Source organism: Equus quagga, chromosome 9 (assembly GCF_021613505.1).
Source record: "Equus quagga isolate Etosha38 chromosome 9, UCLA_HA_Equagga_1.0, whole genome shotgun sequence".
Taxonomy (NCBI): domain Eukaryota; kingdom Metazoa; phylum Chordata; class Mammalia; order Perissodactyla; family Equidae; genus Equus; species Equus quagga.
This window is the reverse complement of record NC_060275.1, coordinates 41,949,413-41,968,043: the sequence shown is the minus strand read 5'-3', so window position 1 is coordinate 41,968,043 and position 18,631 is coordinate 41,949,413. Positions and strand designations below refer to the sequence as shown.

Here is an 18,631-nt window from a genome sequence, read left to right as displayed (position 1 = left end):
GGTATTAATTAACTGAAAAATGAAAATATGCCTCAGGCTATTAGAATGCAACCAATGTCCAATCTTTCAGACTCAAGGGAACACTCCGATTTGATCGCACAATTCGTAGAGACAGAGGATGAAGTAGCGGAAACAATATGCTAAATTGTAAAATGTGTGTCTTTAGGGAAGATTTTTTTCATTTAAATTCTTAAGTTAATGCATCAATTAAATATTAAATGCCACATATACATGAAAAAACCCCCACCTTGTCGATCACAGGTGTAAGGGAGAATACAACAATGAATAAAATGTCATCCCTGCTTTGAAGAACATCACAGTTTAGCTGATAAAATCAATAAATAAAATCCTTTTTATAGTTGAAGAGATTGAAGTAAATGAGATTTGATGACTTCCTAAGACCATATAACAGTATAGAAGAATCCAGATTGCCTTACCCCTAGATTTATGGCTTCCTACAAAGGCAGGCTTCTGACTTTAGAGAACATGGAAAAGAGTATTTTCAAGTCACCCGGAAAAGGCACTCTTCTTTGATTTCCATGAAATAATTAATACTTCACTTCATTTCCCGTCTGTTTAGAGAACACTGAAATATCTTTATGACTAACCATTTTTGAAATCTTAGCCAAAAGAAAATGAGTACCCAGGCAGATGAAGTTTATTAAATTATGACTTAGGTAAATCAGTTAATTCCATCCAGTCTTCATTCTCTCCTTCTATCAGATTAGATTCAGCTACATTTAACAGAAAACCTAAAATTTCATTGCTTAAACACACAAAGATTTATTCAGTCAAGTGAATAAGTCTAGAGGCAGGAAGTCCAGGGCGGGTTTGGAGGCTCCACAAAGTCATCCAGGCTCCTTCTATCTTTGTGCTCCACAATTCTCAACAAATGGCTCATGGCTTCCGATTTGAAGCATCACAAGATGGCTGCTTGAGCACCAGGCATCACATCTGTATTCTAGATCATGACATACAATTGGGGGAAGCAAAAAGAAAAACCCTACATCTTTCAAGTGAATCAGCTCCTTTAAGACACCTACTCAGAATATCTCATACACAGCATTTCACTTACTTCTCATTGCCCACAATTTAGGACAGGTTAGACTTCATTCAAGAGGGTTGGCAAACAGCCGCTTGAAATGAAATCAGAGTTTCATCTCTAAGAAAGAACTAGATTAGGAGATAGTTGGCAGACAGCCAGCAGTCTCTGCTATGACACCCAAGGAATGCCAAGGGACATGTGTTTGTCAGTGGCAAGTGTTCTTTTAATGTTTAAGTATATTTAAGTATAAATATCAAATTAGTATTTAATATTAATATTCAACATGCTTCATAATTATGTATATTATATACTTATATTGTTTTATATCTATTATTAAGAATACATTAATATTAAATTAAAATTAAACAACTCTGAAAATTGGTCTTAATTTTCTTCTGCCTGATTTCTCAGTCTGAAACAAGTAGAAATAATCATGACAGAATATGGTTACTTAATATTAACACAACTGGTCCTGACACTTTCTTAGCCATATCTATGATACTCAAAGTCAGTTACACCCAGAAAAATAAAACATTAAAAGCATACATGGCGATAAACTGGCTCAGTAAGAAAAGAATACATGAAGACATCTATGTCCCAAAATGATCTCAGGAGACTGCAAGTGTGTTGTTTTAAACTGTCAGGGTTATTCAGTTTGGTTTTTAAATGTGATTTGGTTAATTTGTTGGATAGGCCTGACCAAAAATAAATTAATGTCAAAATGTGATTTTTTTCTTAATTATGAGGTAGCAAGATAAATTTGCTAAGTAAAGTGGCAATGAACATTGAAACCAGTGGCAAGGTAGCCATTAATGATTAGCTAGCTAGTAACTGGTTTCTTTTTCCAGGCAGTTATTAACTGTAGCCTTTCATGGTTTCCCCATCCATTGTTAGCTGTGCTGCAGCTTCTTAAAAGTCAGGTAGAAAGCAATATATTCCCACACTCCCACTGGGATCCTTATAGATTGATACCAAACCTAATATCAGTTTCCCCACATTAAACTCAGCATATATGGGATTAAAACCAAAACACTCATTCCCTGCTTACTCTCTGGCTTCCTGGCTCCAGAATCCACAATCCTCCCTGAAGACAGACACCGTCAAGGACAAGCACCTGGATCATCTCCTCCCCACAAAGAGATACAGGCTGGTGGGAAAGCTGCTGACCAGCAAGGTCACGGGCTCCCTCCTCTCTGCAAGTGTCTCAAGGCCAAAGACAGGCTGGTGGGAAAACTCCGACCAGCAAGGCCATATGCTCCCCCTCCCCTACCTAAAACCCCAAATAAAAACCCTTCCTTTCAGCTTTTTGGGGAGTTTGGGATTTCAGCATTTGCTGCCCTTTCTCCTTGCTCAGCGCTGTGCAAAAATAAAATTCGTACTTTCTTCCACCACATCCGGTGTCAGAGATTGGCTTGCTGTGCAACGGGTGAGCGAACTCACTTCAGGTTCGGTAACAAGATAACATCTCTGATGCTTGGGTCACCATGGTAACGGGTGCTTAAGTTGTTTTTCCTGAACTGAAAGTGGACTCCTTGTCCAGTTCAGGCCAGTAGAGACCACTGACCCATCAAGTGGACCTGCTCAAATGTCTGATAGGTACCCCTTTGATGTCAGGGGGCCCAAAAACTTCACCCTCACATTATGCTAATACCACCACTTTGTGAACACGCATCTATTAAGAGCTGTGAAGCTTGACCATGCTTGTGCAGATCATCAAATACCTCACTTTTCCTTATCTCCAATCATCTACCCCCACACTTCAGACCGCCCTGCCCCTTTATCCCATAAATTTCCCCGATTCCTATTTTCAGGGAGGTGGATTTGAGACTTGTTCTGTCTCCTCACTTGGCTGCCTTATGAATAAACCCTTTCTCTGCTGCAAAATTTGTCGTCTCAGTGATTGGCATACTGTGCAGTGGGCAAAACAAACCTGGTTCGGTAACAACATTTCATTAACCTAAACTTGGTTACCTTCTGTGTCACTGTATATCCTCTCATATACGGCACTGTTAGCCACAAACTTCATGGAAAATCAATTATCCAGGGACATAAAAACACAGAGTGGGGGGTTCTGCTTTGTGATAAGAGGCAAGGTGATCTTGAATTTGGGTCACCAGGTAAGCTGGGCAAATTTCCCTACCACATGGCAGCTGTAGACCTACTGCCTGAGGCCCCCTGTGTCACTCACTCTAATTGACTAATTGTGTTGTTCACCTATTAGTTTTTGCAGGTTTCGTCTCAAAGGATCATCTATGCAGTGATATCAATGTTTCCTGTGCGTAGGGATCTTGTCAAAACTCAGACTCTGATCTAACAGGTTTGGGGTGGGGCCTGAATCCAGTTTCCTCCCAAGCTCTCAGGTCATGTGAACAACTCAGAGTAGCAAGGAGCTAGTACTGAGGTGAACTTGATAGCACGTTAGGAACACCTGCAGGGTCTCACCCTCAGAGTCTCCGATTTAATGGATCTGAGGAGGGATCCAAGAATTAGCATTTCTAACAAGCTTCCAGGGGATGCTGATGCTGCTGGTCCAGGAATCACACTTCAAGAACCACTGATTTAGAATCTCAGTGGGGATCTCAGAGGAGAGAAATAGAGTGCTTGCAGAACAGCAACCTCTCCCTGTCGTAGAACGCCTGCCGCGGACGAAATGTCCTTGTGAACCTGGTCTTAAGTTTTATACAAATGAACTATATAAATGTCGTCCACCCATTAATTCCTCAGTTTTCTATATATTTAGGAGAGGTAAAGCTAAAACAAGGAATTTGTTTCATTCCCACTTTGAACTATAGGGTTCCTTTTAGTTTTTCTCGAATTATACTTGACAAAATAATTCTACATGAATTTTTGGGTACGAATTCTAGATAAAACCTCAGATATCTCAAAGAAAGCCTTGAAGTTTCTTTTTAATGTTAATAATTCCATGTTATAGCATTTAAAGGTGCCTAAACATGGGCAAACAAAAACACCACAATTTCAGGCATTAATTGTTACATACTGACAACTAAATATGAAAAATTTTGAAATCCTATGTATTCTCAGGCCAAATATGGGGGAAGGCCACACTTGTTTTTAATTGTTTTTTTTTTCTCTAAAGTTAGGAAATAAAAAACTTCTAACTCTATAGCTTGGTTTTATCAAAGCACACTTTATTCCTATCAATAAAAAAACCTACTTTAAGAAGTAGACATTTTAAAATAATTTGATCTATCATCACAAAATGTGTATTATGAATGTACTTCACACATTTGTTTTTTAATGCTCCTTATATACTAAATTACTCCATATATTTGAAAATAGTTATTTTATTGTTAGTGGTTAGGATTTGAGGTGATTTAAGTGTGGTTTTTATTTTTTATGCAACACCATCCTTTCAAAGAGTTTTTAAAAATTATGCGTGCTTACTTTTATTGGGCCCTACAAAATACATAAGGGTCTATCGATTCTTAGCAATGCTATGTTCTGCTGTGTTCTATTTTCTTTTTCCTACATAAGTAGAAAAACAAATGCAGTATCTGGCCCAATGCAATGTTCCTTCGGCTTTATTAGAAAAGCAAATAAAAGAGACCAGAGAGATGCAGCAATATACATGGTTTGTTTGTTTCATTACCCTAATCTAATTTAGGATTTTCAGCTAGTACAGAACTCATAACTAACACACTGCAAAAACTGAGTTAGTTTTTCTTTTCTATGAAAATAAAAATCCTCAACTCTAAAACATATATTGTGAATATTTTGCAAATAGCATAGCATATTCCATTTTCTAAAAGTAAACATATGCATTGATATCGTTTTATAAAATATTTTTAATAAACTCAGGAGGAATGAAAAGCTCAGTAAAGTTAAGAAACTGTTTAACAAAGCTCATTTACAATAGTTATGCCAATTTTTGTCTATCTTGGTGCTTCCATGGAATTTTTTCACATGAAATATTTTGAGATCTGAATCAAGATAAGGAAAATGTAATTGTATATTTTCCCTAACTATAGATTTAATTATAAAAAAAATTCATGATTAACTAATTGACAATGAATTTACCGACAATTAACTTATATAAAACAATCCATAAAGTACAAAATTTTGTTACAAAACTAAACTTGTAAATAGTCCAGTGGAGTTTTGTGAATTTCATCAATCATAAAATTAACATTTAATTTTGAGTGTAAACAGAGAATAACTTTGAAATTCCTAAGTATATCATAAAACAGTCATAGTTCCTCTATGAGATAAATTTTAATGATATTTTGAAATCATTTAATTAGCCAAAACTGCTTAATGCAGATTCATTTCCCACACTTTCTAATAATTCTGGTAGCACTCAGAGTGTCCTCTCTTGCTAACCAAGAAATCTTCCACTGGCCTTTAATTGTACTTTATGTTCAGATATAAATTCTCTCTTTCATACTTAAACAAATGGAAGAAATATTAATACATAAACAAACACAAAAGTTAATGTTTGGCTAATGATTTTTAATTGCTCAGAAAACATTCTGCACTTATATTCAAGAATATAACTTAGCACAATATACTTCTAAATTTTTAATGATATATTTTAAAATTTCAAAATATAATATATATTTTAAAATTTCTATAAAAATGTCTATAAAATTATATCTGAAATATAAGATTATATTTTAAAATTTTAAAACTGGTGTCATTGTTAGAGTGACGAGTACATCAGACAACAGAATTGTATTACCCCCTAAAATTATTTTACTCACAAAGGCTATGAAAAGCATACATTGTGGACACCTTATAAAATAAAATCTTACTTACTAAAACTTTTTTCCTCTGCTCTAATATCCAATGTCGTATCAAGTAACACCTTTAATTAGAAACTGTAACTGAGAATGAGGAGGCTAATCACAAAAGTTTTAAAAATCAACTGCTCATTTTCTCAATAGTTAACTAGTTAATAGATTAAAAAAAGTTTTTGTCTGAATGAGAAATTTCCATGTGATATATATTGTTATTGTTTATAAATCTATAGAGTTTGGCACAAAAGACTATTAAAATATTATTTAAATACATGGCTTTTTTCTAAAGGAATAAAATATAATATCTTATTAAAATATTATGCATTCAAAATAATTTATGAACTTATGTGTTCACTCATTTATCCATCATTCAACAAATGTTTGGTAAATGTAATTTTAAGAGATTTTAATTTTTTAACATATATATTCCAAACTCTTTATTTCTGATTTTCTTAAAGTAGATTAATGTACACTGAGCTTTAGGTTCCAATATGGATGCCATTCAGTTTTTAGCATGTTCAAAGGCCTAAGCACTGCGTGTCAGGGTTGCAAGCCTCATACCTGCTGGGCTAGTTCCACAAATGCTTGAAGATGGTGGCCCTGTGTCAAACTAGAGAGTGCATGTTCTTGCCAAGTATTTGTATTTTTAAAAGGTAATAGCTCATTATGTAAAAACAAAACATATTTGTGGGTCTGAGTCAACCCATTGGTATTAAGGCTGCAATTCTTTCATGGAAATTCTCTCACATGATCCTTATGAAATCTCTGTGGCTCAAACTGCTGTGAGCTTGTTCTAATCCATGTCTTTCCAACAATCCTAGAAGCTGTAGGAACCTGATAACACATTCACATAGGCAGAGACCCAAGGACAAAGCTCTGAAGCCTCCTGAAAGAAAACAGCACTGGGTACACCTCCACAAGTTAAAATTGTAGGGAGAAATGAGCTTTTATTTACCAAATTGAAGACTGCACCAAAGAATACTTAAAAATCCTTCCATACATAGCCACTTGGGTAGAGGAAGCAATTCTCTGTCACCAAAGACAATAATTCTAAATAGTTCTCCCCAAGATTTTGGAGAAAATATTTAATTTTCATCTAAAATAAAAATTCATTTTTCATTAGCCTCCACAACACCCAGCTCTCCCACCTACTCTTCCATAGCATACGAAGTAACAAGTTTTCAAATAGAAGATGCAAGAAAGTACAAGAGTACGAAGTAACAAGTTTTCAAAGAGAAGATGCAAGAAAGTACATAGTACATTCCAGAAAGGGCAATATATACAAGCATATAAAAGAAAATTAACAAGTGAAACTTGTATTTCTAGAGAACATGGAAGTCATATCAGACAAGCAGAATTTAGGGGAGCTTCATATTTATAGTATCCTTATCTATACATGACTCAAAGTTTACCTCCAATAAACACATTAGCAGATGCTGCTACCATCTGATATTCAATACACTCCTACATAGGCATTTGTAGATGGTACTCTATTAAAGGCACATTTAATTCTTTATACACGTCTTCGCTAGCGTCCTAAATTTGGGTTCCAGATGATCTAAAAACTCAAGTCCTTCTTCTTCCTGCCGATCACTGCAGCAGCCTACCGAGCCGGCCATGGACCCTTTTCCTTCATAGTTGTACGAGCGCACGTAGTCTTCAGAGTGTTTATGCTCCTCATCTTGTCCACACAGATACACCTTCTGTATCACAAAAGAACACATTTTATTATTTCTTTTAAAACACCTAAACATACTAACATAAAAATAATGTCTTTGATTTACCTTTTACTGTTTAATTTTTAATCAGAGTGTGTCCTCTAATGGATTCCTACATATAAAAAATGCACATGATTGGTCTGAATTATATTCATTCTTAAAATGTAGCAAATATATAGATGCTCCTAGTGAACACATTTATAAAAATTAAAGCTATGCATATATCATACAACTAACAATTTCCCATTTGAATATAAGATTTGCATAGTTGAAATATACCTCTGTAGCTTCTTTGTATCTCTGAAACCAATATAGTCTATGATTCTTATGTTTATACGCTATCATATGGCTATAATAAGGTACTACATTAAACTGGCTAGTATTAACCTATATTGATTAATCTAACCATAAAATAAGGAACTAAAACCCCAAATAAAAGCTTAACAGTCTATCTGGATGATGTTGATAGCCAGGACTTCATAACCACGTGAAGGATTCAACACACTGAAAGAGGTTTCTAATTTATGATCTGTGCATTACTCTATAGCAAATATTTCACTCCAGGTGATTTTCCTGGTAACTTTTAGGGAAGAAGCTATCAGTCTTTTCATACTTCCTAAACATATCTACATACGCCACTCTTAGAGAAAGTTTTGTAAACCTCATTTTAAAAATTGAATTTTAAAAGATCATTTTTCTCTCTGGGTTTGAACCTGACATCCATATCTGTGATAATTCAACGTTAAAAAGGCGAAGAGTTCCAGGTATAAGGAGGAAAATTTTCAGGATATCCTGATTTATAAATAGTGTTTAATTTTCATGTAATATGAACTTAAAGACTTTGGCACTTACTTCGCCAAGCCGAGGTTGGGTGAAGCTGTGCCAGTCGGTGTATGCGAATCGGCCAGTATCCGTTACTCCTTGTCCTACCCCCTTGACGGATTCCAAGGTCTGATGTCCACCTCCTTTGCTGGAATCCAAAGTGTATCCACCTTTGACCATCTCAAAATTTTGCTGTGTTTTGACTCCCTGGCCACCAAGGGTGCCACCAGACATGCTTGTATCGCAAATGTTGGATGTCTGAATGGGGAGTCTAATATTTGCCTCCTATAAATAAAATCAGACATATAAAATGATGAAGCAAATTGAAACTAACAGTTTGCTTTCATTTCTTTCCCACCATAGGCAAACCACTTACTTGTTGTGCCTCTCAGTTCCTCATACAGAAAGTCAAGATAATAATTGTACCCATATCATGGGTGTTATGGGTCGAACTGTGTCGCCTCCAAAGTTCATATGTTGAGGTCTTAACCCTTAGTGCCTCAGAATGTGATCTTACTTGAAGATAGGGACATTGTAGATTACAGGTGTAATTAGTTAAATTAAGATAAGGTCAAACTCAATTAGTGTTGGTCCCTAATCCAAAATGACGGTGCCCTTACAAGAAAAGGGGAAATGTGGACACAGACTGGCACACAGAGAGAATGCAACATGAAGATCTGATTTATCTTGCCATAAGCCCAGGTACCACCAGAAGCTAGAGAGAGGCCTGGAACAACAGATCGTTCCCTAGCACCTTCAGGGAGAATGGCTCTGCCAACATCTTGATCTCCAACTTGTCGCCTCTGGAACTGAGACAATACATTGCTATTGTTTAAGTCACTCAGTTTGTGGTACTTTGTCATGGCAACCCTAGGAAACTAATGCAATACAACTGTGGAGTTTAAATGAATTAACATGTGCAGGGCACTTGGAACTCTGTTTGGCATGGTAAATGCTCAATAAACATTAGCTATTATTATTATTATTATTACTATTATTATGTAATAATCAATTGTCATCATCGGATCACCATACAATTCAAAGGAAAGTGAAGTCTGATTTACCATTACTTCTTCTCCAGGTCCTTCAGTATTTGATACAATTAAATTTTGCTGGGCTACATCTTCTGGAAAACATTTCTTTACTGTTTTCTTAGCAGTGACACAGAAACACGTAAACAGAATACCTAAAAAATGAAAATAGTTAAGTAAAAGAGTATTTTTTTCATGCTGAGTATATATTAAATCATTTGAATCATATGATTTTTCTAAAAGTTTCTTCACAGAATTTTAAAAAATTTGTTCCAGAAATTATCTCTTTGGGTCATAAAACTTAAAACAGAATATTAACAAATGTATTGTTATATAGACCATCTTTGTCTTAGTGAGTTTACATTATTAGGCTACATAAGAAACAAATCAATAAAAATTAAGAAGGATCAAGTGAGCATAGTTTAGTAATAGCTTTCTTCCCAGATCAAGAATTAACTTAAAGTTTCTCTTATTTTCTCCACACTGAAATAGTAACTTCATTTAATTGAAATTTAAGCTAGTATTATTGATATTTAAAATCCATATAGAACACACTCAAAGGGCTTAGAACCACAAAACAAAGAGCATTTGGCATAAGTACAAACAAGAAAGGCAATTATATAAACTCAGTGCCCAGTTTTGAAAGTGTGCATCAACTAATATAGTGCTAAGAGGAACATCCAGTTTAATCTGAAACTGAAATCAATGAATTAGCACACAGCAAAGACTATGGGAAAAGTCTGTAAATGCAAAGAGGTTGTGTGTAGTCCAATAGACTGTTAAAAAAGAAAGAGGAGAAGAAAGCAAGGAAGGAAAGAAGGAAGGAAGAAAGGGATGGAGAGAGGAAGAAAGAAAAGAAGGAATGAAGGAAGTGTGGGCAATGATTTCTGCCACTTTTGTATCTCCAAAACACAGTCTGCAGAACGCAAAATCTTAGCATCCTCTGTACACATTACTTTTCCTCAGTGGTTCACCATAAGACAATTTTCCACTCATTGGAGTCTTAAGATGTATGCTACATCGCTTCATTAGTAACATTTAAGTAAATTTTGGAACTACTCTGTTATCACTAGTTCTTTTGGTGCATTCACTATGTATATTTGGCTGGTTGAAAGACTGTAATATTTTGTATGGAAGGATATCTTAATAATAATTTTATCCAACCTCTTCATTTTACACATGGAAAAAATGAGCTCAAAGAAGAGGAAATTTTTTACCCAGTGTCTTACAGCTAAGTGTTGGCAGAACTAAGGCTACACCTCTGAAATTTGCTTTCAATTTAATCTGCTCTCCCTCATATGCTTCTTCTGTGGCTCAGGACGCCAAGTCGTATAGTATGTACAAGATTTTTAAAAGGATACATTTACCAAAGGCTATAAATGTCATTGATATAAAGAATTGCCATATACATTTTCAAAAAATATTAGATAAAACTTCAGCTGACACATTCTAGATAGTTATACTTACATAACAACAATGCAGAGCCCAACACCATGGCAAGAATAGCCCATTTTCCAAGTATTACATTTGATAACTTAACATCTCTCTCATCGACAATATTCATTCTACAGTCAGATGGAGTTGCACAGTCACATACTCTCACTGATAACATGTGTTTTCCAACCAAACCATGTCTATCTTTTATTTCGATAGGCACAGTATAGTAGTTATAATCAAGATTTTGCCGTTCACGAAGAATGGCAGTTTTACCTAGGAGAAAAAGATAGAATATATATTGATATGACATTTCAGTAGCTATATTTTTCCCAATTGTTATTCCTGGGGGGAAGGTGGTAATTTAGCTTAGAAAAGAATTCTAGTGATTCATTTTTCTTCTTAAAAATTATTTTGATTTCTCAAGAAACCAGAAACAATAATTGATATTGCTCTACATTTATATTAGAATAATCTATACTTAACATGTTATTCAAATATTATCTTAAAATAGATGTATATGTTTTCTTAAAAGATATTTGGAACAAGAGTCTGAACTTAACATAAATATATTATTCATTGCTTTATTAAAAGAAAGCCATTTTCCTTTTTTTTAGGATCAATAAAATAATTTCCTAACATGAGTATTTATTTAGTATAATGAACTAAGGTGAAAGTCAAGACCATCAGCCATCTTGAGTTCCTATTGATTACAAGATTTAATATAATTACACACCATCCTTTGTTTCTATAGTCCAAAGTTTGCTGGCAGAATTATCCAGAAAGAATTGAAAAGGTGGACCATTTTCAGGTCCATCTGGATCTACAGGTTCTAGAACAGCATACTCTTTATTATGTCGACAAATTGTCACTTCTTTTTCAAGTTGTGGTGGGTGGTCATTATCATCTTCCAAAAGAACTACTAATGTTCCAGTGCAAGATCTGCCATCTAAGAAAAATCAAAAATAGGTTATGTCTTCACTTAAAAATTTATTTCAGCAATCTTTATGATACACAGTTAACATCTGCTTTCTGCTAGTTGTGTGAACTTGAATTAGCACACACACTTCCAAGATCACAAATACCATTGCTACAAGGACAAAATAGTGGTGTGTCATTCTTCCGTGAAGATTGGTGACTGTATCAGATGATAAGTTGAGGTGTTTTTCAAAACTAAAAGGTATGAGATTATGAGTAATGTCACTACAGAATATCCAGTTGAAAATAAAATTGATTTCTTACATAAAGAGCGTATATTTATCCTTAGAATACAAAGGTTTTACATTTGGTCATCAATCACCTCCTTGGCTTCCTCTCCTAACCGTTTCTTTTATCAAACCCACTAAGTGCGCTCCTTCATGTCTGTTTGGTACATTCTGTTGCCACTGACAGAAGTACTTTTATCCTCCTCTTTGCCTGAAAAATTCCTATTATCCTTTAGGAATCCTCCACAAGAAACTTGCTGTGGCTTCTGTGGACAATGGTAGCCATATTGTCCTTTGATTTCTCAAGACACTACTTGAGTCATCATTGGCTCACACACTGAACTGGGAACATGTTCATAGTAAGAACTAAGCTGTACTCATCTTGAAAGTCTAGTGCTCTGCCGAGTATTTCTCAGCTAATTTATAACTTAATACTACACAGTGAACATAATGTGCTTACTATTTTTACATTTTGTAAAAAAATTAATTGAATAAACCATTAAAATAAGTTTGCACCCCCACCTTAGTCCAATTAATATGTTCTTGAGAATAGGAACTCCTACTCATCTCTATTCTGTAGATCAGCGCTATTATTGGCCTAATGCTTTACACATAAGTCTCAATATTTTTTATTAAAATAGAGCCTATTATTTGTGTTTAAGAGATAATGAAGTTCAGAAAACATGTTCAAATTTTACTGTTTGTGAAAAATAAACTATAATAAACAGTAAACTTTAAAGATTGAAATAAACAAAGAATTGATAAAATTTCTCATTTTTGTGCTTTGAATACTGGTCTAAATTTTGGAGCATATATGTTGAATTTATCATAAAGACTACTATATGTCATATGCAAATATAATCTTTTTTATTTTTCGTTCGAAATAACATTTAAGCCATATCATGTGGTATATCTCAAACTTTTTTCTGTTGAATGACTACAAAATTAATTTATTCAAAGGGACTTTTAAATTAATGACTTACATAAGGTAACTACTGCATATATCTATTTGAAAACTATTCTATTTGAACAAGTTTTTAAAATATCTAGAAATAAAAAGAAATCTGCAACAGCATATAAACATTTTGAGACTGCCAGGTAATTGTAAAAATATGAATATAAGTAACAACTTCAAAATCAGCAAACTAACAAAAAAGTGAGTAACAGGAAAAAGAAGGTCTTTTTAAATTAAAAAAAAAATGTAGTTAGAGGCATTACCTGTGAGTCAACATGAGTGCTATGATTTTACTTTTTAAAATTTAAGCAAAGAGCAGTTTCTCTTTATGGAACGATAAAAAGAAATCACACTTTAAAAATCAAATAAAGAAGTAGAGCACAAAATGGAAAGCAAATCAAGACTCATTTCATCCTCTATTCAGCCAGCATTTATCACATAAGATTGTTTTCCATCACAGTCTCTGTTTTAAGCATGTTGTTAAAAACGAATGCTTGAAATTAACAAAATGGGTGGTAGTCAAAACCAGAGCTGAAAATGAAGTCCTAGAAGTCTTCTAAAACTACAAATGATTGATATGTTTTCACCTTACTTCTGGGAAATAGAGCCAAAAATAAGTAATTGTTGAGTATGGCTGAAGGTTGTGAAAAGTTAATTAAGTGGGTATAATGCTTAAATTAAGCACATAAGGAAATGCCAAGTATCAGCGAGTAAGGAACATCCCAGTCTCAGGGCTGGAAAGTACATCTTGGGTTAACTGAAATCTGAACTTACAACATGTCAACCACATGGAGTCCGACAAGCAATGGTTTCCCATTGCCACTGAAATGTTTTCAGGAACTAGAAGTTCACTGCATTACGAATCAGTCCACTCCAGGCACAGAACTCTTTAATTGTTGGAGAGTTTTTAGGTTCTGTCTTATTAAGCTACAATATGTCTCCTAATCATTTCCAACAACTTGTTCGTGTTCTTTTTGGACTATACACACACAATGTTTACCTCTTCTACATGATAACCCTTAAATATTTGTTATTTTAAGAAAAAAATTTTACAGCCAAATATAACAAAGCATTTTGTAAACGTTTGAACTCAATTTTTTATACTAAAACTAATTGTTCCAAGTACCAATTATGCGCCTGGAGTAGCAAAGCTCTTGGTAGTGAAATTGACAACCTGGACCTGGAGATTCATGAAACTCAAACAACAGCAGAATGACAACTATCAGTACCTGCATTAAGCAAACATATGCCAAAATCTCTGCCAGGTGCTTGGTAAAGGGATGATTTTGCAAGAAAAAGCCTCCTTATGAGAAATTGAGCTCACAATCAATCCAGTTAGAGGAATAGAATATACATGAGAAGCAATGAAACACCCTTTTCATAGAGAAGACACCTGACCTGTGATAACATATTATTCCAGGGAAGGAGGGCTTAAAAAGTGTTAAGAGAAGACCTTAACAAAACAATGGGAACAATCGCAGAAGATGTCAGTGTGATTCATTTGAAGTTGAGATCTTAATTTCAAACAGGAGAGCATAGAACGATTCTAGGCAGAGGGTGTATAAAACAGTGTTTTCTAGAATGACAGTAGGGAAACCAGCTTGACTGACAAAGAGGATTGACACAGGAAATACAAAGGAAGAAAGTGGATTCTAAGAAAGCTAGAAGAATACCTAGATCATCATCCTGAAATATTTATGAACATCAAAACTAAATGTGGAAATGTAAGTACAGTCGGCCCTCCATATCTCAGGTTCCACATCCACAGATTCAACCAACCATGGATGAAAGGCCTACAATGGTTGTGTCTGTGCTCAACATGTACACACTTTTCTTGTCATTATTCCCTAAACAATATAGTATAACCACTATTTACATAGCACCCCCATTGTATTAGATATTATAAGTAATCTAGAGATGATTTAAAGTATATGAGAGGATGCTCATAGGTTATAAGCAAATATTATACCATTTTACATTAGAGACTTGAGCATCCTTGAACTTTGGCAACGGTGGGGGTTCTGGAACTAGTCCCCCTGATTCAGAGGGGCAAATGTAATTATTTGGCTCTTGGAAGGATATATCGATGGATTAAAGTTCAAAGCAACAAAATCCTTCATGTCACCATATGGCCTTCCACTAAAATTTATAACATCCTTATCTTTACTTCTTCTTGAGCACACCCAGGTTATCCATGAGCCTGGGACATAGACTTGTACGGTTCAGACTTGACATTTTACTTCCTTGTACTATGATCACTGTGCTTACAGACATTGTCTTTTAGCATCAAAAGACATAGTTAATTTCTTATATTTCTGTTCTCTATATTTGCCTGCTCTCCAAATGGTATTTCATTTTCCTATCGCCAAGCTTCTGCATTTCTGTGAAATCTCCTCCCTTTATCCTTTAATCTGGGCTGCTCTTAACTGACTTCCACTTCTTAAGATATCCATACATACTCTTAGGGGGAACATTTTCATGCCAAAGAACCAACCTCTTATGAGAATATAATAATCCTTTAACAGATATCATGTGAGAATTTGGAACTACTATTTGGATTACTATTACTATTCTATTACTATTTGGAACTCCTAGACAATGGACATTTGTGGAATAAATGAGTAAACATAAATCCTTGCTTGACATCATAATTGTATTCTTGAACCATTCAGATTTCACTTTTACTTATATAGGAGCAGCAAATCACCCAGGATTACAGAGTAGTGGCAACATTAGCTATATTTCTCAATTAATGTCTTCTCCACTCTTAAGTAGTTTTTCTTTCTACCTATACTGAAAGAACTACATTAAAAGTATGTGTGAGAGGTATCAAGAGGAAAAGATCATATGAAGATGGTTAAATAACAATATTCACATTTAGATTTTCTGTCAGATTTTTCAACCTAAATATTTTTAGCTCATGGCAATAGTTCTTTAAAACTGCTTGGTCACTGATTATGATGTGCAACACAGTATTTTCCTCAAAGGCAACAGGAATAGAACAAGGCTGAGTGAAGAAGAAAGAAAAAATCTGAATAGTGCAGATGTGTATGAGTGGTCTTGCCCTTCCCATATAAATTAGAAGCAGCCAGCATCTTCATTATTGTAATCTTTGTGTCTTGTCAGAGAATCATCTTTTAGTAGACGTGGCTTTTATTGTAAAGCTATAGAAGAGAGTAGGGATATAACATATGAGAAACATTTGTCTTTATTTTATTATCAAAATATCAAGGGGCAAAATGAATTAACATGAACCATTTCATGACCTATTTTCAACTTTTGTTAATTTCCGTGGGATTTGATATATATTTATTCATACACTCACCTATTCCTTCTAAAGAAATTCAATGATTTTACAGAAAAAGACCACAGCATTGCTGTATCAGCTTGTTTGTTTTGAACATCTAGTATATAAAAATATGCTAACCATAAAAATAGTGGAAACCACCTTGGATTAGGCAGATAGTCAAAAGCATAGGCTCTATCATAAAAGTATAAGTTCATTCATCTTTCTGGAAATTTACCCCAAATAAGTGAGTCTATAATTGGTGTAATGGGATGTAACATTGTAATTTCTATTTATATTTTTTATCATCCTCTTTTAATATCTATTTTGTATATTTTTATGATGTATACATTAGCATTACTAAGTATACATAGTACATATAGATAAATAAACATACTAGTAAATATATGGAGGTTGTGGTGTGCTGGTCTCAGTCTATCGATGACAATGTTGTCACTCAACCAGGCCTTGTGGCTCTTATTATGATTGCAACATCCCCTCAGCCATACCATCAGGAAACATGGAAAAAAAAGGTTTATTACTTATGAGTCCTGTGCCACACAGCGAGATCACAGGGAGAAGGGGAGAGAGGGAAGGGGAGAGAGAAGGAGGGGGAGAGGAGAGATCGCGAGAGAGCTCTAGGAGTTGTGCTTTTATTGGGGTCAAAGGTGGAAACCTACGGTTTTGTAGGCTTATTCTTTATTGGTGAATTTAAAACAGATTGGGAATTTAAAGTGGAGGGGATAGGGTGAGGTGGGTGGGGAGGGAGAAGAAACAAGTGGCCTAAATGGTCAGTTATGGAAATGAACCAAGATCTCTAAAACAAAGGAGCCTGGGGTTAGGGATAGAGTGGGGTAGGATGGCAGCCTGACTCTTTATCTAATTCTGAGGCTGGCAATGTGTTTATTCCAGATAGCCATCTTTGAAGTAAATGCTTCTTTGAAGTGCATGCCTCAGCAATCAAAGCTTAAGTCAGGCACTCTAATTTCAAAAAGAAAAGCCAACTGTCAGGGCTTACACTACAATGCTACAAAATCCAAAAATAGCTTACTGCTAGGAGTGTATGTTCAAAAAGAGTTTTGAGATCACTACTTTATGACATTTGAAGGGCATTTCTTCACAAGATAGGTTCTAAAATTAACCTTAGAGAAGGATTGCAAAGCACAGCGAAAGACTTGAGTCATATTTGATCATTGCTTTAGGATACAGGAAAAACGTTTTGTTCCCCATGAAGGGAGGCTCAGAACAAACCTACCTTGAACTCTACTGTTTTAGGTGAGTTGAACCCTTTCAGCAAGCTCAAATCATAATAACCTAAATCTGTATTCCTGAAAAAAATGGAGATCCTTGAGGATGTCACCATATCCATGGCAGAGATCAAGTAATACGGACCTTGAAATTTAGATTTGGACCATTCACTGCCCTTACTTTCCATTACTGATGCGCCGGGCCTAAATTTGGTGGTCTCCAATAAATTGAAAAATCATAATGCAAACATTATTTGCATTAAATTTTCACATGGAAATAAACAGATTTCACCCCAAGATTTCCTTAAAAATATATCCTATATTTATATTTTATTTCTAGAAAATGGCACTCACCTGCATCCATTGCAACCACGGAAACATTGTATTGGTCATTTTTTACAAATTTTGATTCTCTATCTAGCACTTTTAAAGTTTTCAAGTCACCAGTGTATTCATTAATGTCAAACCAACCATCTTCATCTCCTATCTTCTTATACCTAATTTTTAGAAAAAAATGTAAATACTCCAAGAATGGACATAATCTCAAAATCTATCAATTTGAAAAATACATAGAACTTTCCTAAGTAAGAACTCAATTTACATCACAATTAAAACTAAGAAACTTTTTGAAAAAGACATTACCTTAGGCCTTCCCCATTGCGCGTTTCTGGATCTGACGCTTTGTATCCAAGGAGTTCTTTGCCAGGTGGGAGGCCATCTTTACTCTGAATAACTTTTACTGGCGGTTGGCATTCAGGGCCCTCATCACTGTCCTTTACTTTAACAGTGACAGTTGCAGTGCACATAGTAGGAGGAGTTTGTGAGTTTGCTGCTTTAGAGAATTGTGCTTCATTAAGTACACCAATTTGCAAAACAATTTGGCGATTGACTTCATAGTTCAATGGCTGTTCAAAAAACATACTTTAATCAGTCAATATATAACACTGTATATGGAAGATGTAATTATGATTCCAAGTTTTCGCACAAAAGGGAATATCAGTTTGTTCCCAGGGAACACCATTTTTGTGTATAAAATATCACCAAAAGTTGGTGCTAACGTAGTTACTGGCTAATAATTAGCTTCCTGTAATGACAAACACTATCAAATGCAAAATTGTTGATTTTAAGGTT

At 34.8% G+C, this 18,631-nt stretch overlaps 1 protein-coding gene across 2 annotated transcripts in view; it reads right to left on the bottom strand.

The window, feature by feature from the left end:
• Positions 1 to 4,569: 4,569 nt before the first annotated feature.
• DSC1 (desmocollin 1) overlaps positions 4,570 to 18,631 on the bottom strand; it is a 31,374-nt gene continuing 17,312 nt past the window's right edge. The window contains exons 10-17 of one of the 2 annotated variants that reach the window (XM_046671239.1): positions 18,143 to 18,405; positions 17,855 to 17,997; positions 11,544 to 11,756; positions 10,841 to 11,083; positions 9,407 to 9,528; positions 8,373 to 8,627; positions 7,587 to 7,632; positions 7,374 to 7,505 (exon numbers count right to left, since the gene is read on the bottom strand). In XM_046671239.1, the coding sequence (XP_046527195.1) occupies positions 7,597 to 7,632; positions 8,373 to 8,627; positions 9,407 to 9,528; positions 10,841 to 11,083; positions 11,544 to 11,756; positions 17,855 to 17,997; positions 18,143 to 18,405 (1,275 nt within the window). In that variant the 3' untranslated portion in view covers positions 7,374 to 7,505; positions 7,587 to 7,596. Of the gene's footprint in view, positions 7,506 to 7,586; positions 7,633 to 8,372; positions 8,628 to 9,406; positions 9,529 to 10,840; positions 11,084 to 11,543; positions 11,757 to 17,854; positions 17,998 to 18,142; positions 18,406 to 18,631 lie in introns of both variants that reach the window. The other variant, XM_046671238.1, reaches the window with a different exon arrangement.